Below are 27,674 nucleotides of genomic sequence, written 5' to 3'. Positions count from 1 at the left end.
CCTTGGGATTTGTCCTTAGTTCTCCGGGCTTTGCAACATTCTCCATTTGAACCATTGGACTAAATGGTTAACCACAAAGACTCCCTTTTACCTGGCAATAGCTTCAGCACACAGGGTCGCTCTCACGCCGCTCCCCCTTTTTGATTTTTCATCATGACAGGGCCATCCTCCGGACAAAACAGGGTTACCTCCCCAAGGTGGTATCCAAATTCCATATCAATGAGGATATTGTTGATACAGCCTTCCATCTATACGCCTGGCCTCTCTAAAGAGGAGGCTTCCTTGGATATGGTCCGGCCTCTGCAGATTTACGTGGACTGTACTAGTTTCTTTCGAAGAACAGATTTGTTCTTTATGGTTTCCACAAGCGTGGCTGGCTAATAAATGGACTTTGGCTCGCTGGCTCCACTTGACCATCTCACAGGCTAACACGCATGCTGGTCTTCCAGTGCCGATTACAGTCTCTACTCACAGCCTTGTGCTGATAGGCCTAGGGCTGTTTGACACTGTGACATTGGGAATGCACGCAGTGTGTATCCCTGTTACAGTGACAACAGAGCTGTCTGGTAAAGTCACTGTTGGTTGTGTAAAGTTCACGTGGATGCTTTTTGTCACCTCCATTTTTTTACTAATGTCCTTTTGTTTTCTTTATATTTAGATATGTATATTAAATTCTTCATTTTAACATTGTGCCGGATTGGCCAGCTGCAAATGTAGCTGTCTAACTGGCTGGACTATTATTCTTGGTCACTGGTTACCTTATCTTTCACGGAGGAGTTTAATCCAGCACAAATCATTGTGTTTCACCATTACAAGTTGTTTTAGAGGACATCATTATACTGACTACTTATGTAATTTGTTGCAGCCATGTCAGGATATTCAAGCTCAAAGGATCAGAGGGATCCATATAAGGTTGGCCGCTGTTCAGCATTGGAAGACCAAGTCTCGGAAGACTGCCTTATTCTCTGCCATAATCATCCTCCATTTTCATTATTTACCAGATGAACATTGATTTTTTTGCATTGCCTAGTTCTCAGCATATTCCCACTAGTATTTGCTATCAATGAACAAGTGCATGATTTATTTACTCCTTTTTCACATTTATTATCTTAGATGCAATAATACAGGCCCTCATTCCGAGTTGTTCGCTCGCAAGCTGCTTTTAGCAGCATTGCACACGCTAAGCCGCCGCCTACTGGGAGTGAATCTTAGCTTCTCAAAATTGCGAACGAAAGATTCGCAATATTGCGAAAAGACTTCTCTGTGCAGTTTCTGAGTAGCTCGAGACTTACTCTTCCAGTGTGATCAGTTCAGTGCTTGTCGTTCCTGGTTTTACGTCACAAACACACCCAGCGTTCGCCCAGACACTCCCGCATTTTTCCCAGAAACGGTAGCGTTTTTTCACACACACCCATAAAACGGCCAGTTTCCGCCCAGAAACACCCACTTCCTGTCAATCACATTATGATCACCAGAACGAAGAAAAAAACCTCGTAATGCCGTGAGTAAAATACCAATCTTCATAGCAAATTTACTTGGCGCAGTCGCAGTGCGAACATTGCGCATGCGCAATTAGCGGAAAATCGCTGCGATGCGAAGAAAATTACCGAGCGAACAACTCGGAATGACCACCACAATCCTTATTTGGAATTTATACCAACCTGCTGGGACAGATATATAGAACATACCTCTTGGAGTGAAATTATCAACATCTTATGTGTTAAATAACTATTCATTGTTAACCTATCATTTACTAGCTGGTGCCTATTAATATATATTTATTATCTGAAAGATTTCATTTTTATTGTGCGTTATAATGAAATGATGCCTTAATAGGGTAATAAATAAACAGAATTTCTGAGTATCGCTTTTTTTAAAGGAGTGGTAGAGTGCAGGCTACTTTATATATAATTATTTCCAATAAATTATCTTTTTTCTATTTAGCCAGTTGATAATATCATTCCTTTGAAAGTAGTGCTGTCATTGTGTCGTTAGTAATTCAGTGTTTTGCATATAAAAATACTTTGCACCTCCCCATATTTTTCCATTTGTGAATGACTACTGTGTTCTGAACACTCTATGCAAACATGACTTATTGTTAAAACCCCAATATAACTTGATCACTGGATATAACCGTAACACAGTTCTGCTGAATTCTATTTAGCAGGGCAAGAACAATTAAAGAACCACATCCAGCAACCAAGGCAGTATACTAAGGGGGAGTTGTATCAAACCTTCTAAAGTGGACAAGTGCAATAGCTGCCCATAATAACCAATCAGCTTCTAGCTATCATTTATCAAGTACATTGTGTAGCAGTGATACACCTAAGTGTAATAACATCAGTAGACTTTTTCAAACATAAGTAAGCATTATAACTTATGAAGCAAATACTTATGACAACAAAGTAGGAAGGAGCTGGAGGCTGTTAGTGAAGGCTTAGAGGACTGCATGTAGCCCCTGTGCCGCTTTTGCCCATCACTGTTCTAAAAAAATAATAAGTAGAACGTGATTGGATAGTATGGGTAACTTCTCCATCTGTCCTCTCTATAAGTTTTGCTAGATCAAATATATGAATTGTCCCAAAAATACATGATCAAATATATGAACTGTCCCAAAAATACATGATCAAATATATGAATTGTCCCAAAAATACATGATCAAATATATGAATTGTCCCAAAAATGTTGGGGCTTTAGCAACTCTGCATCTTTTGTTACCTCCAATAGCCAGACAAGAAGCACCAGGGCCCCCATGGAACTCATCATGCTGGTGTAATAGTTGAGCAGCGCTTCCTTACAGCCCCGGTTCCACATGTTCAGCTCTTCTGTCTGATGGTCATAGCTGTAGTGAGCCGAGTTATTGGTCACCTGGAGCTGGATGCATGGACGGGGTGAACTGGGGTTACAGCAGCTGAATGGTACTCCATCCATCAAGTATTTGCCATCCACGTTACTTTTAATCCGGCTACATTGAAAAAATAAGAGGATGGCAATATGAATAACAGTGTGCCAAATACTTTTCTTTAACTACTGATTGTACAATAGGGTTAATAGAGAGGAAGAAATTAATGTATGTAAGAAAATTCTGTCTTTTCCAATGCTTCTATATTTTTGGAGACTGACCTGATACAGAGTTGTACACAAAACCAAAAAGCACATGAGGGAAGAGGGCCCTCCTTGTGACAGCTTACAATTTATAGAGGGGGGAGACGGTGAGCAAGGAGTATTGAGCTGGAATGCTTTGGTAAGAAGTGGGTCTTGAGAGCCTGTTTGAGATTTTGTAGGGAAGTGGAGAGTCTGATAGGGAGAGAGTTTCAGTGCAAGGGAGCTTCACGGACAAAATCTTGGGTGCGGGAATGGGAGAAAGTAATCAGTTGGGAGGAGAAGTGTTAATTAGTGGAGCAAAAGTGGGCGGGCGAGGGTCTGAAGAGATATTAGGTCAGAGATGTAAATAGGAGAGTATTGTGTGAGGGTTTGTAAGTGAGTGTGAGCAGTTTGTATTGGGTTCTGAAGGAGAAGAGCCAGTGAAGGGCTTATAGGAGTGGGGAGACAGACACAGTGCGTTTGAACAGGAAGATGAGCCAGGCAGCAGCATTGAGGATATGCGTTTAAAATACCAACCATCAGGATTCCAGCGGTCGCAATACCCATGTTGAAATCCCGACGGGTACAATGCCGCCGCCGGAATAATGACAAATTGGTGATTCTCCCTCTGTTGGTGTCCATGACACCCACAGAGAGATAATAGAATCTGTGGCGAGTGAAGTGAGCCACCGTGCCCGCAAGGAGCCTCGATGCGCTTGCCCCGCTGCCAGCATTGTGGCAGACAGGATGCTGCTGTCAGTATAGTGACAGCCGGCATCCCGCATTGAGGACAGATTGGAGTTGTGAGAGGTGGGTACAGGAAGGCCAGATAAACAAGAGGTTACAGTAGTCAAGTGTGTGGATGAAAGTCTAAGTTGCCTCCATTGTGAGAAAGGGTATGTTTCTGGAGATATTTCTGAGATAATGTTATTTTTATAGCGTTCTTTCTCCAACAGGACTCAAGGCGCTTAGATAAAAATGGCAGGACTGCAAAAGGTACTGAATTTGAGGTTTGAAAGAGAGGGAGGCGTCAAGGATATCTCCAAGACAGTGGTGCTGTCAATATTTAATTAAATTGAGGGAAGTGAAAGTTATTGTGGAGGGCGAGAAGATAATCAGCTCAGACATGTTACATTTAAGAAAGCGCTGGGACATCCAGGAGGAAATAACAAAGAGACAGCTGGAGATACGAGAGAGGAGGGATGGGAAAAAGTCAGGGAGGAGAGGTAGATCTGAGTGTCATCAGCATAAAGATGATATTAGAGGCCAATGGAGCTGACGAGCTCACCTAAATAGAATGTATAAAGGGAGATTAGAAGAGGTCCAAGAACAAGACCTTGGTGAATACTGGTAATGAAAGTGGGGGAGTAGTGCAGTCATGAGATGAGACAGAAATAAAATGGTCAGAGGTAGGAGGACAGTCAGGAGAGGGCAGTATCATGCAGATCTAGTGAGAAAGAGTAGTGGCCCTTGGATTTGGCAGCGAGGAGCAGTGCTGACTTTAGCAAGGGCAGTTTCTATGGAATGGAGAGGATAAAAACCAGACTGAAATGGATCAAGTAGGGAGTGGAAAGAAAGAAAAGCGATGTGGCGGTTGTAGACAATCCACTGAAGGAATTTGGAGGCTAATGGGAGTGGACGGCAGAAGGAATTCAGAGTTTGTAAAATGGATGGAAAAGATGGTCATAGGTAGGCTGGAAAAGAAGAGGATGGGATGATGAGGGTCTGGTAGGATGTGATGTCCTGATGGATGGATTTAGATGTGAAGTGGGTGAGACTGAGGAGAGGAAGTGAGGAGGGTGGGACAGAAGAAGAAAGTGGCAAAGAAATAACGGGTTGAAATATGACTGTTTAGAGAGGGTAAAGGCAGCACTGTAGGTTGAGAGCATAAACTTGAAGTAGACAAAGTCTGTATTGGAGCACGATTTCCTCCACTGTCGCTCAGGTGAACACTTCTGCAGGTATCTGATGCATTTAGAATGCCACGGTTGAGGTATGGATCTGCAGAAGTAAGGGAGACATTGTATAGGGACACCGCTTGGTCAGGGCAAGAAAGAGAAATAGGGGAAAACAGTGAGTCAAGTTGTGATATGGATGAAGTGTCAATAGCTCCATGGTTACACTTGATGATGGTAACCTTGGGGGGTCAAGAAGGGGTGAGGGATAAGATAAATGAAAGAAGATGATGATCAGAGAGAGGTGATGATGGGGAATTGGTAAAGTCACATATATCACAATGGTGAGTGAAGACCAGATTAAGTCAGTGTCTACTCACATGGGAGGGCGAGGAGGTCCATTGAGAGAGACCAAATGATGGTAAGGAGTTTAGAGGCATCAAGGTCAGTGGTTACATCAATAGGATATTGAAATCACCTGAAATGAGGGAGGAAGGCCTGAATAAAGGAAGTGAGGGAGCTAGGAGCCAAGGTTGTCAACAAATTTGGAGATAGGGCCTGGGGGATGAAGATAACAGCTATTCATAGGTGAACAGGCTGGAAGAGGCGAATATCATGAACCTCAAAGGAAAATAATGAAAGGGATGATTCTGATTGTATGAGTTGGAAGGCGCAAGAGAGGGATAGTATTTGAGAAGGTGAGGCCACCAGAGAAGAGAGCAGTGGAAGAAGAAGTGTCTGAAGGGGAAATTCAGGATACAGCGATGGCTAGAAGTTTAATGGAGTTGGAGATAAAAGATCAATGGTGGGAACCAGTTTGTTATAGATCTGCCATTCCATATGGCACAGGAGAGAGTGGGAGAAATATGAATGAGATTATAAGGGTTGCTGTAGTGTGGAGGATAGATTGATTTGGAGCCTGGGGATGAAAGGAGCATTGGGATGGCACAGGCTCCTGATTGAGCAAGGGAAACTGCAGGTGGGGGGCAAGGTGGAAATTTAATGTGATGTGAGTGGAGTTGAGGAGAGGTGACTCGGAGAGAAGGTAGGGTGCAGGGCTTAATGGTGGGGCAAGCAGGACCATGGTGAAAGAGAAGTGATTGAACATGAAATAATGGTAGATGTAGGGGAGAGTAGCAGATGGGAGGAAGGGAGACAGTAGGGGGAGGAGAAGGTGGAATAGACTTTGGGGGAGGTGAGAACAGGAGCTAAAATATAGGATAACCTAGCCGCTGATTGGGGGAAGGGGGGTCATAAAGAGAGGGACATGGTGTAGATGAGAAAAATAGGAGTTAAATAGCAGTAGTAATAGAGAGGGTGAGATACAGAAACTGCAGTTAATATGGTAAAAATGCTAATAAAAAGATACAATGCTTGTAAATATATAAGCATAACTACATCAGTATATTATGAAGATGAATAGTTTGAAGCTGTCATTGGTACAGGAATATAATATAAAGATAAACAATGTTAAAAATGTATGGCTGTAAAGCAATGGTAAAAAGCAATGGAAAATACAGGTAAAAATTACAATAGTATAAAGTTAAAAGGACAAAGGCACTTGAATGCTGTAAACAGAGATGTAAAAGCTTAAAACAATCTTAAGGGCTTCAGGCAAAGTGGCAACTCCTTGCAATGTCCAAAGTGTTCAGGATACGGAGAAAGCAGGTATTTAAGTTGGAGGAATCATACCCACAGCAGAGTTTTTAAGTATAGTACCACAGTAGCAGAGATAACAGGTTGAATGGTCTCCTTCTGTTTTCCTCCTGTTTAACTCCGGTATCGTTCTGAATTAAGATTTAACTTTAATTACACTAACAATAAAAATACCATGCCTCCAAATGGCTTGCGGTCTGTAGCTGGCTACATACAGGATGATTTTCCTGTCAGTGATCGTACATGTTTCCGTACATATTTACTGATGTTTATTACTCTACGCCTGTACAGGAATTGTACTGTGCATGTGCAGATCTGTGTCTGCAATGACGACTACAGTGCCCCCTAAGCTGCAGCATGATTGACATGCTGTGGTGGTTTGCGGGAGGGGAAGCAGTGGCACATGCCAGCATTACAGAAAATGGAGGTGTTTCAGCAGCAAAGAGGGGCTCTGTGGAAGGGTGTAGGGACAACTGTTCCATTACCCCTATTGCCATATCATTATTTGTACATGAGATTGGTTATCACAGCCACTGAGCATACATAGCAAATGCTTCATTTAATATGGTACATGTATAAATACAGTATATAGGTGGGTGCACAGTAACAGCATGTGGTATATTTTGCTGACATTCATCATATCAACACTCATCACCTTATCACCAGTGATAAAATGTCGACATGATTATATCGACAAAACGTCTCTGGTGGCCTAGTGGTTACTTACCTGCTATGGTGGGTCTGACAGCTCCAGCAGTCAGTTAATAATGAGTTCAAGTGGATCCGGAGTAGCTTCCATTGGTGAGTATATCGCTAATCCTAACCCCCTTCCCCCCCTTAGTGCCTAACCTTCTCCAACCATTGCCTAATCCTCCACCTCTGGTCCATGCAAAATGACAACATTTTGCATGTCAACACTGCATATGTAAACATTGTGAACATGTTGACATTCTGCATGTGCCAGCATGTTAATTGTAATGTCAACATTTTGACTATATCCCGTTAGCAACTGTTCCTAATTTCACAGACAGTCACAGGTGTTAATTTATTTGATTTGTTAATAAAAAGAGCAGGTTTCAGTATAAATATGTTGCAGCATTGCACACAATTGGCTGTTTACCACTGAGAGCACTACTGGTGATTACTATACTAGGGTTTCTGGGTTGGGTACAATATGCCAGCGGTCGGGATATCGGCAGTCAGAGTACTGACCGTGGAATTCCGGAGATTAGAATTCCTGATCCCATAACCCTCCCTTTCTGTAGCCTGAACCTACCCCCCCCCCCCCCCCACACACACACACACACACACACACACACACACACACACACACACACACACACACACACACACACACACACTGCAGCCTAGCCCTAACACTCTCAGATGGCGCCTAAACCTAACGCCACCAGGGCGCAGCTAAACCAAAACCTCCACACCCGTAGCTTACCTGTCCGGTGCAGCGGTGTCTGCTCATTCAGGATCCTGGCTGTCAACAGCAACAGATCCACTCTCTGTAAGCTCACATATAAAGTAATGTTTGATTTCAATGTGCTTGGATCCAGTGGCAGAACTAGTGAGTGGTGGGCCCAGGTGCAACAATATGGTTTGGGCCCCTCACCCGCAACTTAACATCAGGGCCTGAAAAAGGGTGTGGTCTCATGGGAAAGAGGGCACGGCCTCTCCACCATATATTTGACAATAATAATGACCACCATATACTACAGACTGCATTAGTGACCCCCCCCCCATACACTACAGATAGGATTAGTCACTGCCATATACTACACACAGCAAAAGTGACCGCCATATACTACAGACAGCATTAGTGACTGCCATACACTACAGACAGCAGTAGTGATCACTATATACTACAAAGAGCATTAGTGACCACGATATATTACACAGCACTAGTGACTGCCATATATACGACAGACAGCATTAATGACCACATTAAACTGCACACAGCTTAGTGACTGCCATATACTGCAGTAAGCATTACTAACCACCATATATTACAAGTATCATTAGTGACTGCCATATGCTACACACAGCATTATGACCGCCATATACTACACAAAGTAATAGTAACATCCGTATACTACAGACTGCGTTAGTGACCGCCATATACTACACACAGCAATAGTGACCGCCATATGCTACTCAAAACATTAGTGTCCACCATATACTACAGACTGCATTAGTGACCCCCCCATACACTACAGATAGCATTAGTCATTGCCATATACTACACACAGCATTAGTGACTGCCATATACTGAAGGAAGTATTAGTGATTGACATATAATACAGACAGCCATAGTGACCACCATATACTACAGACAGCATTAGTGGTCACCATATACTACAGACAGCATTAGTGACCACCATATAATATAGACAGCATTAGTGACCGTCGTATACTGCAGCTAAAATTAGTGACCACCGTATACTACAGACAGCATTAGTGACCAGAGAAATCGAGAGTAAATGTAAGATGGAGTAACTTGCACCCTCTTAGCTGCAACCCCTCTCACGAGAGCACCAATTCTTGATCAGCATATACACAAACAAATAGAGAACAGTCCTCAAGCGCTGCTAGATCTTCCAGAAATATCCTGGTGATGATGACCTGCATGTTGTCAGTATGGGCAGAAGAATATCAAGGCAACACAATTAACCAGTAGCGCATGATAAGCTTTTGCTACTGCAAAAGGAACCTCTTTTCCTAGGATAAAAGTTGGGAGGTATGATCTACAGAGATCAGCGGCAGCCCCTCTCTGCATGATTTATTAGGCTGTGCTGTGAGTCTGAACAGAGGTCGTAGACTCGTAGGTGGTGAGTGAGAAATGCAGTGCAAACTGTCTAGCAAGTAATTACTGTGTGCAGCCAGCTCCCAGCATGGTACTGGGCTAAGCATAAGGAGGCACAAGCCAGAGGTGAGGGGTGCTGAATATTCAGCTTGTGGAGCTGAATAGGCTGAGCTGCAGTTTACAGAGGGACATATAGTAATGGCTAGCAGCAACAGCAGATGTGATCCTGTTCCCTCTCTCTCCATGGCCACATTACATACCTCCCAACTGTCCCGATTTCAGCGGGACAGTCCCGCTATTCAGACACTGTCCCGCTGTCCCTCCCGCGGGTTACAGTGTCCCGCGGGCGGGGTGGCAGTTGGGGAGGCTTTGATCACCCGCTGCTCTGCTCTGCAAAGCAGCAAATGATCTCTAAATAGATGCTGTGCGCACGCGCACAGCATCTATTCAGTGCAGGGAGTGAGCCGGGGGCTGCCCAGCTGCTCAGGGAGCGCTGGGCACGCCCCCAAAATGACTAAAACGGACCCACGGCGTGTGGCCACGCCCACTCGATTGTAGCCACGCCCCTCCCATACGAGGCCACGCCCCCGGAGTGTCCCGATTTAGGAACATTCAAAGTTGGGAGGTATGACATTACACTCACTGTACTCTGCACATCCAGCAGTATGTACTCCCTGCCCTGCTTCACGTAGGTAAGTGGCTGCAAATATGGACACCCAGCCAGGGCAGGTACGTGGCTAGCGGCACTTTCTGTGACTACTTTGAGCAGAGACTGTTGCTCTTGGTCCTGGGCACTGTGCATGGGGAACTCCTGCATGTGTACATTTTTGTAGGTTTGACTGCATTTCCCAAAGGCTCAAAACTCTGGAAAGGTGCCTGATAGGCACAGCCAAGGATGTGATGCTGACATGACAGAGAGGGCTCTCCTGTCTTTAGTGCCCTATGGCCTCCCAAAGGCTTAATCCAGCCCTGGGCTAGCGGTTCTTGCACACCCTGGGCACATCTGCAGCATTACAGCAGCAACCTGTCCTGGAGTTCCCACTAAGAGTCAGCACACTGGGCGGGATGGGGATGTAGCTGGGATCCCAGCATTCAGCATCCTGGCGGACCGAATGCTGTCTCCGGAATCCTGACAGCGGTCAAAATGCCAACAGCAGTATCCCAACAGCTGGGATCAGAGCCGGCCCTAACCAATATGATGCCCTAGGCAAAATTTTGGCTGGTGCCCCCTAGCACCACCACCGCTGTTTCCGCCTCTGACCTTGCCCCTCTTTACCAGCACCATCACCCCTCACCCATAGCAGTCCTTATTTTGGTGTTTGTACCCCCTATATTTTAAATAGGAACAGTTCGCACATTTGGCGCACAGCCCAAAAAGGGGTGTGTTTTTGCTGGCAAGGGGCATGGCCACACAATAATAACCCCAATTCCAATTACGCCACACAGTACTGCAACTTTATTCACATTTGATCATGCGATAGTGTCCATAATTCATATTACATCCCACAGCAGTATCACTTTACCTTCTAAACGTTACTCCGCACAGTAGAGCCCCTTATTCACATTACACCACACTGAATTGCTCCTTATTCACATTACACCACACTCTATTGCTCTTTATTCACATTAGATGACACAGTAGTGCCCTTTCTATATGCAACGCCACATAGTAGAGCACCTTATACACATAATGCCACACAGTAATGCATTTATACACATAATTCCACACAGTAATGCCCCATACACATATGAGACACATTAATGTCCTTATAAACGCAATGCGCCTTACATATTATGACAACCTTTATTAATGCCCTTTTACACATAATGTCCCTTACACATATGCCGCTCATTATTAATGCCCTTATACACATAATGACACACATAATGTTCCTTACACAAATGTTGCACATTATTAATGCCCTTATACACATAATGACACACATAGTGCCCCCTACACATTTGCTGCACATTATTAGTGCCCCTATACACATAATGACACACATACAGTAGTACTCTGTTACACATATGCCACACATTATTAATGCCCTTATACACATAATAACACACATAGTGCCCCTTACACATATGTTGCACATTATTAATGCATTTTTACATGACACACATAATGCTCCTTACACATATTCTGAACACTATTGCGCAACCAACCCACTCACATGCACACAGCACTCACACTGCCACTAACACTGTGATCTCTGACTCTGCTTGGATACAGATGTGTCCTCATAAATCTTGCCTCAATGCTAATGTCGGGCGCCTTTTTTTATGAAAATGCATCTTATTTACATTGGTATGTGGCTAGGATGCACAAGCAGCTTCTGCTGATTAAAATGGTATGCAGCATGCCTATATACTGTGTGAGACTGTAACTGTATCTGCATATGAAATTCTACACACAGAATATGGGCATGCCGCATATCTGTCACAACTGAGGGTTTAGGCTGATGGGAGGAAGCCTCAGTTGTAGGGGCTGAGATGAAATTAAACTTGGGAGGTTTAATCAGACCCCTGGACATGTAAGTGCAGATTGATTACCCGAAGGTGTGACCATGACAACCAAGTTAAAATTCAAAATAAAAGTTTATTAACAGACTCCGTGAAACAACAAGCAGCATTCAAGGTTAGCAATTGACAGTGGCAAATAACACAGTTCCTGGAACACGTAACCATAGAAGGTATCACAGAGCACTGGTAGGTTAGAACGGATGTTAAAGTCCTTTGATGGAAAACCTTACCAGGCCTGGTTGTAGTAGTGGAGATAGCCAAGGAACATGCCAGTAGTTGTAACAGGTGAATCTGGTAACTTGAGTAAGCTGCTGTATCAGCTGGATGGAACCAGCCAGGTGGTAAGACACGGAGTGAATGCTGAATGGAATCAGCCAGGTAATGAAACACAGAGTGGATGCTGAATGGAATCAGCCAGGTACTAAAGTCACGGAGTGGGTGCTGGATGGAACCAGCCAGGTGATGAAACACAGAGTGGATGATGTGAGATGCTAGTGAGCGTAGAAACAGAATAGCTGATAGATGATTACCGGTGGTAGTGGATACTGCTGGTAAGATAGGATCCGCTGGATCAGCACCGGTGTTTTGTAGAAGCTGGAATCTGTTTGAAAGCTGGCTCCTGGAAGCAGATAGTAGGTAGCTGGAAACTGGACAGCCACGGAGGACTGTAGAGTCAGGCTGCACCGCAGGATGGAAAGCAGGTGCGGGTCTCTTTGTGGATGCTGGAGACAGGAACTGGAACCTGGAGAAACAAGCCACAGGAGAGAGAGACTGGAACAAGGTATGACATTCAAAGCACTGACATCTATCTGGCCCAGACACAGGATACTTATACCTGCTGCTATGCAGGCATTGGCTAGGCAATTATGCAGATTCCAGAGATGGTGGATTGGAGGAATTGGAGCATGTGATCAAATCCAACATGGCTGTGCCCATGCTGGAACCTGGAGGGAAAACTGGTTTGAAATGAAATGTGCAAACATAGTGATAATGGCGGCGCCAGCCGCGGAGGACAGGAGACGCCAGATGACAGTTATATGCTGAGACACGTGGAGGACAGCGGAAGCCGCGGCAGGCATAATAAACCACTCTGAGAACCTGCAGCAATATCACAGGAATGGCAGCGGAGGCCGCGGAGGACGGGAGACGCCATGTTGGATTCAAACATGGTGCCGCTGTGGTAGTGTCTCAGAACGACAGGAGGGATGCACAGAGTGTTGACACAGATGAGATCCGGACTTGGAACGCTGGGCCAGTCTCAGAAGACACCTGAACGGCAGGTAATGGCGTCCAGATACCCGGATCGTGACAGCACCCCCCCCCCCTTTAGGAGTGGCCCCAGGACACTTCTTAGGCTTTAAAGGAAACTTTGATTGGAAATTTCGGACCAAGGCAGGAGCATGGACGTCTGAGGCATTGGTCCAAGAGCGTTCTTCAGGACCATAGCCCTTCCAGTCAATGAGATACTGTAGCTGACCGTAACGGAAACGTGAGTCCAAAATCTTGGCCACCTCGTACTCGACTCCCCGTTGAGTCTGAACTTTGGGAGCTGGAGGAAGTGCGGAATTAAACCGATTTAGGATCAGCGGTTTCAACAAGGAAACATGAAATGTCCTGGGTATTTTCAAGAAGGGTGGTAACTGTAATCTGTAGGCAACAGGATTGATGACTTGTTCAATCTTGAAGGGACCGATGTAGCGAGGTGCAAATTTCATGCTGGGAACTCTCAACCTCAAATTCTTCGTGGACAACCACACACGATCACCCACCTTGAGAGCAGGAACCGCTCTACGCTTCCTATCGGCAAACTTCTTATACCTGGATGAGGCTTTAAGCAGGGCTGCGCGGACGTTCTTCCAGTTATTTGAAAACTGACGCAAGGTGACATCCACTGCTGGAACAGAAGTTGCGGGAAGCGGTTGAAATTCTGGGACTTTAGGGTGGAATCCATAATTAATGAAGAATGGTGTCGAAGAAGATGAGGAATGGTATTGATTGTTGTGGCTGAACTCGGCCCAAGGAAGGAGTTGAACCCAGTCATCTTGAGAGGACGACACATATATACGGAGGAAGGCCTCCAAGTCCTGATTCACCCTCTCGGTTTGACCATTGGTCTGAGGATGGTAAGCTGTGGAAAACTTTAACTTGACTTGGAGGGCTTGACACAAACTTCGCCAAAATTTGGCTACAAATTGTACTCCACGATCCGAGATGATCTCTTCAGGAAGACCGTGAAGTCGGAAGATCTCTTGTATAAACACTTGAGCCAACTTGGAAGCTGACAGAAGACCGGTGAGAGGGATAAAATGTGCCCACTTGGTGAACCGGTCAACTACCACCCAGATGGTATTAAACTTGTTGCAGATAGGTAGATCGGTAACAAAGTCCATCGACAAATGGGTCCATGGTCGACGGGGAACAGATAATGGAACCTGTTGCCCCGCAGGCGACTGGCGGGAGACTTTGTGTTGGGCACACTTTGGGCAGGAGGCAATAAATTCCATAACGTCCTTCTTCAGAGTTGGCCACCAGTAGGACCTAGAGATAAACCCCAGGGTTTTCTGAATGCCTGTATGTCCAGCAAAGCGGGAAGCGTGGGCCCAATGCATGAGCTTCTTCCTTAGAACTGGCTTAACAAAACTTTTCCCTGGCGGGGGCGTAGAGTCCATCCCTACCATGGAGAATGCCAACGGATTAATAATAGGATACTTGTCTGCAGACTCGGACTCATTTTCTTGCTCCCATGAGCGGGAAAGGGCATCGGCCTTACGATTCTGAGAACATGGACAGAACTGGAGTTTAAAGTCAAACCTAGAGAAGAAAAGTGCCCATCTGGCCTGACGAGGGTTCAGACATTGTGCGCCTTTGAGATATAAAAGATTTTTGTGGTCGGTAAGTATGGTGATTGAATGAGAAGCTCCCTCCAACAGGTATCTCCACTCCTCCAGAGCAAGCTTGATGGCTAGCAACTCCTGATCGCCAATGGCATAGTTGCGCTCAGCTGGGGAGAACTTCCGGGAGAAGAAACTGCAAGGATGTAGATGTCCATCTTTGGCCCTCTGGGATAACACCGCTCCTACTCCAACGGAGGAGGCATCTACCTCTAAGATAAAAGGAGAGTCGGTGTCGGGCTGTTTCAGAACTGGTGCAGAGATGAACCGTTGCTTCAGAAGGTGAAAGGCCTGCGTAGCTTCTTCGGACCACTTGGACGGATTAGCACCTTTCTTGGTTAATGCAGTGATAGGCGCCACAATGGTGGAAAAGTCTCGTATAAACTTTCTATAATAATTGGCGAACCCTAAGAACCTCTGGACCCCTTTGAGGGTTAAGGGTATAGGCCAATTCTGGATTGCTTGGAGTTTCTCAGGATCCATCTCTAGTCCGGAACCGGACACAATGTAACCTAGAAACGGAATGGTTTTAACTTCAAACATACACTTCTCCAATTTACAATAGAGGTGGTTGACACGGAGACGGGAAAGAACCTCCTTTACCCAGAAACGATAATCTTCTAGATTATTAGCAAAGATGAGGATATCATCTAGATAAACCACGACATGGCGGTATAAGATGTCCCTGAAGATCTCATTCACGAAGTGCTGGAAGACTGCTGGAGCGTTGCTCAATCCGAAGGGCATGACGAGGTACTCATAATGTCCGTCACGGGTGTTAAAGGCGGTCTTCCACTCGTCACCCTCACGGATCCGGATGAGATTGTAGGCACCCCTCAAGTCCAGCTTTGTAAAAATGGTTGCACCACTAACTCTATCGAAGAGTTCTGTAATCAGGGGTAAAGGGTATCGGTTCTTAACGGTAATGTCGTTCAGACCTCTGTAGTCAATACACGGACGCAGACCACCGTCTTTCTTCTTAACGAAGAAGAAGCCTGCGCCGGCTGGAGAAGAAGATGGTCGGATGAAACCCTTCGCCAGGTTCTCTTTGATGTACTCTTCCATGGAGTGTGTCTCAGGCAGAGACAACGGATAAGTTCGGCCTCGCGGTGGAACCTTCCCTGGAATGAGGTCGATTGGGCAGTCCCATTCTCTATGAGGAGGAAGGATATCAGCAGAGGCTTTACTGAACACGTCCGTGAAGTCTTGATATGGAGGAGGTGGAACATCAGATGACCTGGGGAAGGAAGAACAAACAGGAAGAACTTTGGCTAAACAAGTCTCAGCACAGGAGGGACCCCATGCCAGTATTTGCGTAGACGTCCAGTCAATCGATGGGTTGTGGAGACGGAGCCATGGAAGGCCTAAAACCACTGGATGTGTGGCTCTTGGAATCACTAGAAAAGAAATATACTCAGAATGAAGAACTCCCACTCTCAGACGAACTGGAAGAGTCCTTAAGGAAATGACTGCGTCAAAAATCTTGCTGCCATCCACGGCAGTCATAGAGATGGACGAGGACAGTCTCTCGGTGGGTAGGGACCACCGTTTAACATAAGCTTCGGTTATGAAATTCCCAGCTGCTCCGGAATCAAGGAGGGCAATGACGTTCCTGTAACGTTGAGCAATTTGGAGCGACACTGGGAGGTTACAATCATGAGGAGATGGAGAGGAGATCATTACTCCTAGCCGGCCCTCTCCGTGGTGAGCTAGGATCTGGAGTTTCCCGGACGTTTGGGACAGGCATCGATAGTGTGCGACGGAGCTGCACAGTAGAGACAGAGAGACGTCTTCGGCGCTCAGCGGGAGATAGACGGGAACGACCAATTTGCATAGGCTCATCCTTGGATGGAGATGGTTGACGAGGAGGAGGAGCAGAAGATTTAGGAACGGATGATCTTTCTCGCTCGGTTGCTCTCTCTCTGAACCGTAGATCAACCTTCGTGCATAGTGAAATTAGCTCATCCAACTTAGAAGGCAAGTCTCTGGTAGCTAACTCATCTTTAATGCGTTCTGACAAGCCATGCCAGAATGCAGCATACAGGGCCTCGTCGTTCCAGGCCAGTTCAGATGCCAGGATTTTGAACTGTATAAGATACTGTCCCACAGTACGTGTTCCCTGGCATAGACGGAGAATCTCAGATGAAGCAGATGATACCCGGCCTGGCTCGTCGAAGATGCGCCTGAATGATGCCACAAAGTCAGTATAGGAGGACAGCAGGGGATCAGACTTCTCCCATAACGGTGATGCCCAATCAAGGGCTGAGCCACTGAGAAGATAAATAATATAAGCAACTTTGGTACGGTCACTGGGGAAGTTGCCAGGTTGAAGCTCAAAATGGATTTCGCATTGGTTGAGAAAGCCCCTGCAGAACCTTGGAGATCCGTCAAATTTTGCTGGCGTTGGAAGATGAAGACGTGGTATGGAAATGGGTAAGGTGGGTGGGGTTACAGCTGGAGTCACTGTGGTGGACGCAGCAGACGTACCAGGTCCACGGAGGGTCGTCTGAATCCCATCCAGCCGAGTAGAGAGATCCTGGAGACAGCGGATGATGTGACCTTGTGCAGCCTCCTGATGTTCGAGTCTGGCTGCCAGTTCTTGCATAGGTCTAGCCGCTTGATCCTGGTCTCCGGCTGGATTCATATGGTCAGTGCTTACTGTCACAACTGAGGGTTTAGGCTGACGGGAGGAAGCCTCAGTTGTAGGGGCTGAGATTAAATTAAACTTGGGAGGTTTAATCAGACCCCTGGACATGTAAGTGCAGATTGATTACCCGAAGGTGTGACCATGACAATCAAGTTAAAATTCAAAATAAAAGTTTATTAACAGACTCCGTGAAACAACAAGCAGCATTCAAGGTTAGCAATTGACAGTGGCAAATAACACAGTTCCTGGAACACGTAACCATAGAAGGTATCACAGAGCACTGGTAGGTTAGAACAGATGTTAAAGTCCTTTGATGGAAAACCTTACCAGGCCTGGTTGTAGTAGTGGAGATAGCCAAGGAACATGCCAGTAGTTGTAACAGGTGAATCTGGTAACTTGAGTAAGCTGCTGTATCAGCTGGATGGAACCAGCCAGGTGGTAAGACACGGAGTGGATGCTGAATGGAATCAGCCAGGTAATGAAACACAGAGTGGATGCTGAATGGAATCAGCCAGGTACTAAAGTCACGGAGTGGGTGCTGGATGGAACCAGCCAGGTGATGAAACACAGAGTGGATGATGTGAGATGCTAGTGAGCGTAGAAACAGAATAGCTGATAGATGATTACCGGTGGTAGTGGATACTGCTGGTAAAATAGGATCCGCTGGATCAGCACCGGTGTTTTGTAGAAGCTGGAATCTGTTTGAAAGCTGGCTGCTGGAAGCAGATAGTAGGTAGCTGGAAACTGGACAGCCACGGAGGACTGTAGAGTCAGGCTGCACCGCAGGATGGAAAGCAGGTGCGGGTCTCTTTGTGGATGCTGGAGACAGGAACTGGAACCTGGAGAAACAAGCCACAGGAGAGAGAGACTGGAACAAGGTATGACATTCAAAGCACTGACATCTATCTGGCCCAGACACAGGATACTTATACCTGCTGCTATGCAGGCATTGGCTAGGCAATTATGCAGATTCCAGAGATGGTGGATTGGAGGAATTGGAGCATGTGATCAAATCCAACATGGCTGCGCCCATGCTGGAACCTGGAGGGAAAACTGGTTTGAAATGAAATGTGCAAACATAGTGATAATGGCGGCGCCAGCCGCGGAAGACAGGAGACGCCAGATGACAGTTATATGCTGAGACACGTGGAGGACAGCGGAAGCCGCGGCAGGCATAATAAACCACTCTGAGAACCTGCAGCAATATCACAGGAACGGCGGCGGAGGCCACGGAGGACGGGAGACGCCATGTTGGATTCAAACATGGCGCCGCTGTGGTAGTGTCTCAGAACGACAGGAGGGATGCACAGAGTGTTGACACAGATGAGATCCGGACTTGGAACGCTGGGCCAGTCTCAGAAGACACCTGAACGGCAGGTAATGGCCTCCAGATACCCGGATCGTGACAATATAATTTTAATCAGCAGAAGCTGATGATGCCCCTAGGCATATCAAATGCCCTAGGCAATTGCCTAGTTTACCTATGCCTATGGCTGGCTCTGGCTGGGATCCCGAACAAAAGTTTGATTAGAGTTAGGCTGCAGGGAGTGGGGAAGGTTAGGGTTAGGCTGCAGGGTGTGGGGGGATTAAGGTTAGGCTGCGGGAGGGGGAGGTGAGGGTTAGGCTGCAGGGGGTGGGGGGATTTTAGGCTGCGGGAGGGGAGGTGAGGGTTAGGCTACAGGGGGTGGGGAAGGTTAAGCTGCAGGGTGGTTAGGGTTAAACTGCAGGAGGGGGAGGTGAGGGTTAGGCTGTGGGAAGGGAGGGATAGGGTTAGGCTGCTGGAGGAGAGATTAGGGTCACGCTTAAGGGGGGTACTCACGGAGCGATATTCTAAGCAATCTGACTAGATTGCTTAGAATATCAGCATGATCGCTCCGTGTGTAGCCCCCTCAGCGATAGCGATGCGCGGCCCCGCACATCGCTATCGCTGCTGCTAGATTGGCCTGCATGCAGGCCAATCTAGCGGGTCGCTCACTTCACCCGCTGGGTGAAGTGAGCGCCCCCCCCGTCTCCCCCCGCACGCTCAGCACACATCTCTCCTTAATCGGCCCGTGGGTACTGGGCTTTAGGCTGCCGGGAGAGAAAGTTATGGGGAGGATTAGAGTTCTCTTGCCTAAACTCCCCTGTCAGGTTTTAGCCAGTCGGAATGCTGGGATCGGTATTCTGACCGCCGGCATCCTTACAGCCAGTATACCATACCCAACCTGTGGGATGTACTAATGGGAAAATGTGGTAAAAACCTACTTTTGGGGTTTTTATCCACATTTCCCATATGTACTTAGACCCGCACGCTGGGTTTCCGAAAGGGGGGAGGGGGCAGGGGTGGTATTGTGTAGCTTTGCCTAGGGCGCCTAGAAACCTTGCACCGGCCCTGTTGAGCAGTGACCATCATACACAGTATCTCTGGTAATATCTGTAAACTGGGACCATAATAGTGCTTATGCGGTATGAAATGTAGATGAATGCTAATGCATGCTATCATCCTGTATGTGTGGTCATTTGCTCACAATACTAACAGTCCCACATGTCACCCGGTCACTTGAATGCCAAACAATCAGATACTGGAAACACATTCTATAGTGTGGCACTGTGGACAACTGCAAGCATCCCAGCTGGCTGAGCTGCATGAGATAGATAATATCCGAAATCTCTAAACTTGCTGTAACCTGCCGGCTGCAGAGCCTACGGATGTAAGATAAATACAGTACAGGAAGAGGACTGCACCTGCTCTCCCTCTCCTCCTGAAACATTTGGCGCTGGGGATGGACACGAGATTGTGACATCAGATTCCCGGTGCTAGAGGCAAACACTCGGGGCCGCAATAAGAATTCGGGGGGCCCAGGGCATATAAGCCAAAAGGGGGGGGGGGGGGGGGGGGGATGTCCTCTCCCTAACAGCAGTGCTGTACCCCTGGATTATTATTATTATTATTACCAGTTATTTATATAGCGCACACATATTCCGCAGCACTGTACAGAGAATATTTGTCCATTCACATCAGTCCCTGCCCCAGTGGAGCTTACGATCTATAATCATATCACATGTACACACAGACACATTCACGCTAGGGTTAATTTTGTTGGGAGCCAATATATACCAGTATACCAGTATATTTTTGGAATGTGGGAGGAAACTGGAGTACCCGGAGGAAACCCACGCAAGTGCAGGGAGAATATACAAACTCCACACAGTTGGGCCATGATGGGAATCGAACCCATGACCTCAGTGCTGTGAGGTAGTAATGCTAACCATTACACCATCCGTACTGCCCTACGGATGTGCCTACTGTGTCTGTGCCTCCTCCCCCGTGCAGATCCTATACATATATATATAGAGAAAGAGAGAGAGAGAGAGATACATCGCACTGGCACTTGGTGACTACAGGGGATTACATGCCGGGTGCCCTCCAAATTCAAAGCCTGCAGCAGCTGCGGTATATAACACACATCCAGTGGCACAGAGGCGTAGCCAGAACTTAATGGGCCCCATAGCAACATTTTGAAGGGCCCCTATCCTATTAATTAATTTTATGCCCCATAATAGTGCCCTAGTTCATTTACTGAACCACAGTAGTGCCTTAGTTAATATTATGTCCCATGGTAGTGTGATAGTATATTTTATGAACCACAGTAGTGCCTTAGTTAATATTATGTCCCATGGTAGTGTGATAGTATATTTTATGAACCACAGTAGTGCCTTAGTTAATATTATGTCCCATGGTAGTGTGATAGTATATTTTATGAACCACAGTAGTGCTCTAATTCTCATTATGTCACATTGAAGGGTTGCCTGTATAATGCCCAGATGTACCCTTTGGCTCATATATTGCATGGAAATCTGGCTCTGGTGCTAGCCAGTGCCTCCTGAGCTATGTAGCTCACCGCACGTCCCTGCAACACAGTAACCCAATTACCATTATGATACAGTTCATATTATGCCACACTATAGTGTCTCCACTTTATATTGTGCCACATTACAGTGCTTTAGTTTATATTATGTAACAGTATAATGCCCTCCAGTTCATTTTATACCACATTACAATGAGTAGGTCCAGGGGACCAATATAAATAGATATACTGTAGCCCCCAAGGTAAAAGTTTGTAAGTGCCCCTATGTATCTACCAATGGTGAAAAATGTATACTGTACAACACATTTAATTGTGACAGGGAAGGTGGCCCCTCTCAGGTCTGGGCCCCATAGCAGCTGCACTACTAATATGTGGTAGACGACTATTCGTGGAGGTAACAGGGGTCTAAAACTATTAAGGTGTGAAGCGAGTTGGATTTTTAAGCTGGGTACCATGTCACCAGGTGGGCTTAATGAGCAGAGGGGTCTACACCATTTTTTATAATAATATACAGTGTGGCTTTAAACCCGATTCTTGATATTCGAGTACTATTTGATCTATTTAGCAGTGTCATTATGTGTCTTGTAGTTCAATTTTTATGTGTGACAGTGTAACATGTTTAACAAGCGTCACATTAGCAGTTTGCAGGTGCTCTTATATGGATAACTTGGTATTGATGTATATTTGTGATGATCATATTTAACATGATTTGTAACTGTTTGCAAGGTGCAGCAACAGGCAGCTTGGATTATGTTGTAAGCAGCAGCTGTGTGTGGGATAATTGCTGATTGCAATAAATTGGTTGACTCGATACATATCATCTGTGTATCTACATGTGTGTACAATGTAACTTATTGTTTAATGCAGAGGTTCTCAAACTCGGTCCTCGGGACCCCACACAGTGCATATTTTGCAGGTAACCCAGCAGGTGCACAGGTGTATTAATTACTCACTGACACATTTTAAAAGGTCCACAGGTGGAGCTAATTATTTCACTTGCGATTCTGTGAGGAGACCTGCAAAACATGCACTGTGTGGGCCCCCGAGGACCGAGTTTGAGAACCTCTGGTTTAATGTAACTAGGTTGTATCCATATTCATATATCCTTGTCTATTATATGTGTGTTATACATTTTTTGTCTATGTACACTGTTTTAATGTATTAACCGTGACAAGGGGTGGAACCTGAAGAGGTAATTAATGAGCTTCCTCAGGTTCCCCGCTGTCCGACGTTGCACGTGGGGCGAAGGGAGTATATAAGGTCAGTCTTTTTTGATATGTCTTTGTATCCTGACAAAGAGACATTAAAGTCTCAAAACGTTGAATCACTTACCTGCCTCTGTGTGATTATTCTGCCGAGTGCTGCCTGACTGCTTCTATATATTGGGTCCCAGCCGCGGACACCTAGGAGGGCACCGGAGCATATACCGCATATTATTGGAGTGCTGCCCGTCAACCTAATCCTATTTCTCTAACGTCCTAGAGGATGCTGGGGACTCCGTAAGGACCATGGGGATAGACGGGCTCCGCAGGAGACATGGGCACTTTAAGAAAGACTTTGACTCTGGGTGTGCACTGGCACCTCCCTCTATGCCCCTCCTCCAGACCTCAGTTTGATACTGTGCCCAGTGGAGACTGGGTGCATTTCAGGAGCTCTCCTGAGTTTCCTGTAATGAAAGCATTTTAGTTAGGTTTTTATGTTCAGGGAGCCTGCTGGCAACAGACTCCCTGCATCGAGGGACTGAGGAGAGAGAAACAGACCCACTTCTCTGAGTTTCAGGGCTCTGTTTCTTAGGCTACTGGACACCATTAGCTCCAGAGGGATCGGTACGCAGGTCTCACCCTAGCCGTCCGTCCCAGAGCCGCGCCGCCGTCCTCCTCGCAGAGCCGGAAGATTGAAGCCGGGTGAGTATTGAGGAAAAGAACATCAGAGGCGGCAGAAGACACCTTGATCTTCATAGAGGTAACGCACAGCACTGCAGCTGTGCGCCATTGCTCCCATTCACCTCACACACCTCGGTCACTGTAAGGGTGCAGGGAGCGGGGGGGGGGGGCGCCCTGGGCAGCAATATAAACCTTTCCTGTGGCATATATATATATATACATGTACAGCTGGGCACTGTACATGTATATAAAGAGCCCCCGCCATATTATTGAGAAATTTGAGCGGGACAGAAGCCCGCCGCCGAGGGGGCGGGGCTTCTCCCTCAGCACTCACCAGCGCCATTTTTCTCCACAGCACGCTGAGAGGAAGCTCCCCGGACTCTCCCCTGCTTAACACACGGTGAAAGAAGGGTTTTAAAGTAGAGGGGGGGCACATAATTGGCGCATATACATAACAAAAGCGCTATTGGGTAAACATACTGTGTTTTTTCCTGGGTCATATAGCGCTGGGGTGTGTGCTGGCATACTCTCTCTCTGTCTCTCCTAAAGGGCCTGGTGGGGAACCTGTCTTCAGAAAAGAGCTTCCGTGTGTGTGTGTGTGTGTGTGTGTGTGTGTGTGTGTGTGTGTGTGTGGTGTGTCGGTACGCGTGTGTCGACATGTCTGAGATTGAAGGCTCACCTAAGGAGGAGGGGGAGTGTATGTATGTTAGGTTTCCGTCGGCAATGCCGACACCTGACTGGATGGATATGTGGAATGTTTTAAGTGCTAATGTTAATTTTATTGCACAAAAGATTAGACAAAGCTGAAGCTGGGGTACAGTCAGGGAGTCAACCCATGCCTGTCCCAATGTCGCCTGGACCTTCGGGGTCTCAGAAGCGCCCATTATCCCAATTAGTTGACACAGATACCGACACGGATTCAGACTCCAGTGTCGACTACGATGATGCAAAATTGCAGCCAAAGGTGGCTAAATGTATTCGATATATGATTATCGCAATAAAAGATGTTTTGCATATCACTGAGGAACCCACTGTCCCTGACACGAGGGTACACATGTATAAGGGAAAGAAACCTGAGGTCACCTTTCCCTCATCACATGAGCTGAACGAATTATGCGAAAAAGCGTGGGAAACTCCAGACAAAAAACTGCAGATTCCCAAAAGAATTCTAATAGCGTATACTTTCCCGTCGCAGGACAGAATCCGGTGGGAATCCTCCCCTAGGGTAGACAAAGCTTTGACGCACTTATCAAAAAAGATAGCGCTTCCATCTCAAGATACGGCTACTCTCAGGGATCCTGCTGACCGCAAGCAGGAGGTTACCTTGAAGTCCATTTACACACATTCTGGTATGTTACTCAGACCGGCTATTGCGTCGGCCTGGGTTTGTAGTGCTGTAGCAGCATGGACAGATTCCTTATCAGCGGATATTGAGACCCTTGATAAGGATACCATTCTAATGACCCTAGGGCATATAAAAGATGCTGTCTTATATATGAGGGATGCTCAAAGAGACATTAGTTTACTGGGTTCCAGGATAAACGCTATGTCTATTTCTGCTAGGCGTGTCTTATGGACCCGACAGTGGTCAGGTGATGCCGACTCCAAGAGACATATGGAGTTGTTGCCTTACAAGAGTGAGGAATTGTTTGGAGAGGGCCTCTCAGACCTCGTCTCCACGGCTACGGCAGGTAAATCGAATTGCCATATATTCCCTCACAATCTAAGAAAGCGCCTCATTATCAAATGCAGTCCTTTCGTTCCAATAAAAGCAAGAGAGTACGTGGATCGTCCTTTCTTGCCAGAGGTAAGGGCAGAGGGAAAAAGCTGCACAACACAGCTAGTTCCCAGGAACAGAAGTCCTCCCCGGCCTCTGCAAAATCCACCGCATGACGCTGGGGCTCCCCTGAGGGAGTCCGCCCCAGTGGGGGCACGTCTTCGACTGTTCAGCCACATCTGGGTTCACTCACAGGTGGATCCCTGGGCAATAGAAATTGTTTCCCAGGGTTACAAGCTGGAATTTGAAGAGGTGCCTCCTCGCCGGTTTTTCAAATCGGCCCTACCGACTTCCCCCCTGGAAAGGGAGATAGTGTTACATGCGATTCGCAAATTGTGTCTTCAACAAGTGGTGGTAGAGGTTCCCCTGCTTCAAAGAGGGAAGGGGTACTACTCTGTTTGTGGTCCCGAAACCGGACGGTTCGGTCAGACCCATTTTGAATTTAAAATCCCTGAACCTTTACTTAAAACGATTTAAGTTCAAGATGGAATCGCTCAGAGCGGTCATCGCCAGCCTGGAAGGGGGAGATTTTATGGTATCTCTGGACATAAAGGATGCATACCTGCATGTTCCCATATATCCTCCTCATCAGGCGTACCTGAGATTTGCGGTACAGGATTGTCATTACCAATTTCAGACATTGCCGTTTGGGCTTTCCACGGCCCCGAGAATTTTCACCAAGGTAATGGCGGAAATGATGGTGCTCCTGCGCGAACAGGGTCTCACAATTATCCCGTACTTAGACGATCTCCTCATAAATGCGAGATCACGGGAGAAGTTGCTGAACAGCCGATCACTTTCACTGACTGTGTTACAGCGACACGGCTGGATTATCAATATTCCAAAGTCGCAGCTGAATCCTACAACTCGTCTGCCCTTCTTGGGCATGATTCTGGACACAGACCAGAAGAGGATTTTTCTTCCGACAGAAAAAGCGCAGGAACTCATGACTCTAGTCATGAACCTGTTGAAGCCAAAACAAGTGTCAATACGTCATTGCACTCAAGTCCTGGGAAAAATGGTGGCGACATACGAAGCCATTCCCTACGGCAGATTCCATGTAAGGACCTTCCAATGGGACCTATTGGTCAAATGGTCCGGGTCACATCTGCAAATGCATCAGTGGATCACCCTGTCCCCCAGGGCCAGAGTATCTCTACTGTGGTGGCTGAAAAGTGCTCACCTTCTAGAGGGCCGCAGGTTCGGCATTCAGGACTGGATCCTGGTGACCACGGACGCGAGCCTCCGAGGCTGGGGAGCAGTCACACAGGGAAGAAATTTCCAAGGCCTTTGGTCAAGTCAAGAGACTTGTCTTCACATCAACATATTGGAACTAAGGGCCATATACAACGCCCTACGTCAAGCGGAGATCTTACTTTGCAATCGACCAGTTCTGATCCAGTCAGACAACGTCACCGCAGTAGCTCATGTAAACCGCCAAGGCGGCACAAGGAGCAGAGTGGCAATGGTGGAAGCCACCAGAATTCTTCGCTGGGCGGAGAATCATGTAAGCGCTCTGACAGCAGTGTTCATTCCGGGAGTGGACAACTGGGAAGCAGACTTCCTCAGCAGACACGACCTGCATCCGGGAGAGTGGGGACTTCATCAAGAAGTCTTCGCGCAGATTGCAAGTCGGTGGGGACTGCCCCAAATAGACATGATGGCATCCCGTCTCAACAAAAAGCTACAAAGGTATTGCACCAGGTCAAGAGACCCTAAGGCGGTAGCTGTGGACGCCCTAGTGACACCATGGGTGTTCCAGTCGGTCTATGTGTTTCCTCCTCTTCCTCTCATACCCAAGGTCTTGAGGATAATAAGAAAAAGAGGAGTGAGAACAATACTCATTGTTCCGGATTGGCCACGAAGGACCTGGTATCCGGATCTGCAAAAAATGCTCACAGAAGATCCGTGGCCTCTTCCTCTAAGGCAGGACCTGTTACAACAAGGTCCCTGTCTGTTCCAAGACTTACTGCGGCTGCGTTTGACGGCATGGCGGTTGAACGCCGGATCCTAGCGGAAAAAGGTATTCCGGATGAGGTTATTCCTACGCTAATAAAGGCTAGGAAGGACGTGACATCTAAACATTATCACCGAATATGGTGAAAATATGTTTCTTGGTGTGAGGCCAGGAATGCTCCTACGGAAGAATTCCATCTAGGCCGTTTTCTTAACTTCCTACAAACTGGAATGAATTTGGGCCTAAAATTAGGCTCCATTAAAGTTCAGATTTCGGCCTTATCCATTTTCTTTCAAAAGGAATTGGCCTCTTTACCTGAAGTACAGACTTTTGTGAAGGGAGTACTGCATATTCAGCCTCCTTTTGTACCTCCGGTGGCGCCTTGGGACCTTAACGTGGTGTTAGGTTTCCTTAAGTCACATTGGTTTGAACCACTTTAAACAGTGGAGTTGAAATATCTCATTTGGAAGGTGGTCATGTTGTTAGCCTTGGCTTCGGCTAGGCGAGTTTCGGAATTGGCGGCTTTATCACATAAAAGCCTCTATCTGGTTTTCCATATGGATAGAGCGGAATTGCGGAACCGTCCTCAATTCCTACCTAAGGTGGTCTCATCCTTTCGTATAAACCAACCTATTGTCGTGCCTGTGGCTACACGTGACTTGGAGGATTCCGAGTACCTGGATTTGGTCAGGGCTTTG

At 46.7% G+C, this 27,674-nt stretch overlaps 1 protein-coding gene across 1 annotated transcript in view; it reads right to left on the bottom strand.

The window, feature by feature from the left end:
* The window catches only part of PRPH2 (peripherin 2), a 121,187-nt gene that overhangs the window by 12,433 nt on the left and 81,080 nt on the right, over positions 1–27,674 (bottom strand). The window contains exon 2 of the mRNA XM_063919807.1: positions 2,719–2,965. Coding sequence (XP_063775877.1) covers positions 2,719–2,965 — 247 coding nt within the window. The remainder of the gene's footprint in view (positions 1–2,718; positions 2,966–27,674) is intronic.

Source organism: Pseudophryne corroboree, chromosome 4, assembly GCF_028390025.1.
Source record: "Pseudophryne corroboree isolate aPseCor3 chromosome 4, aPseCor3.hap2, whole genome shotgun sequence".
In the NCBI taxonomy this organism is placed as follows: domain Eukaryota; kingdom Metazoa; phylum Chordata; class Amphibia; order Anura; family Myobatrachidae; genus Pseudophryne; species Pseudophryne corroboree.
This window is presented reverse-complemented; position numbering and strand designations above follow the sequence as displayed.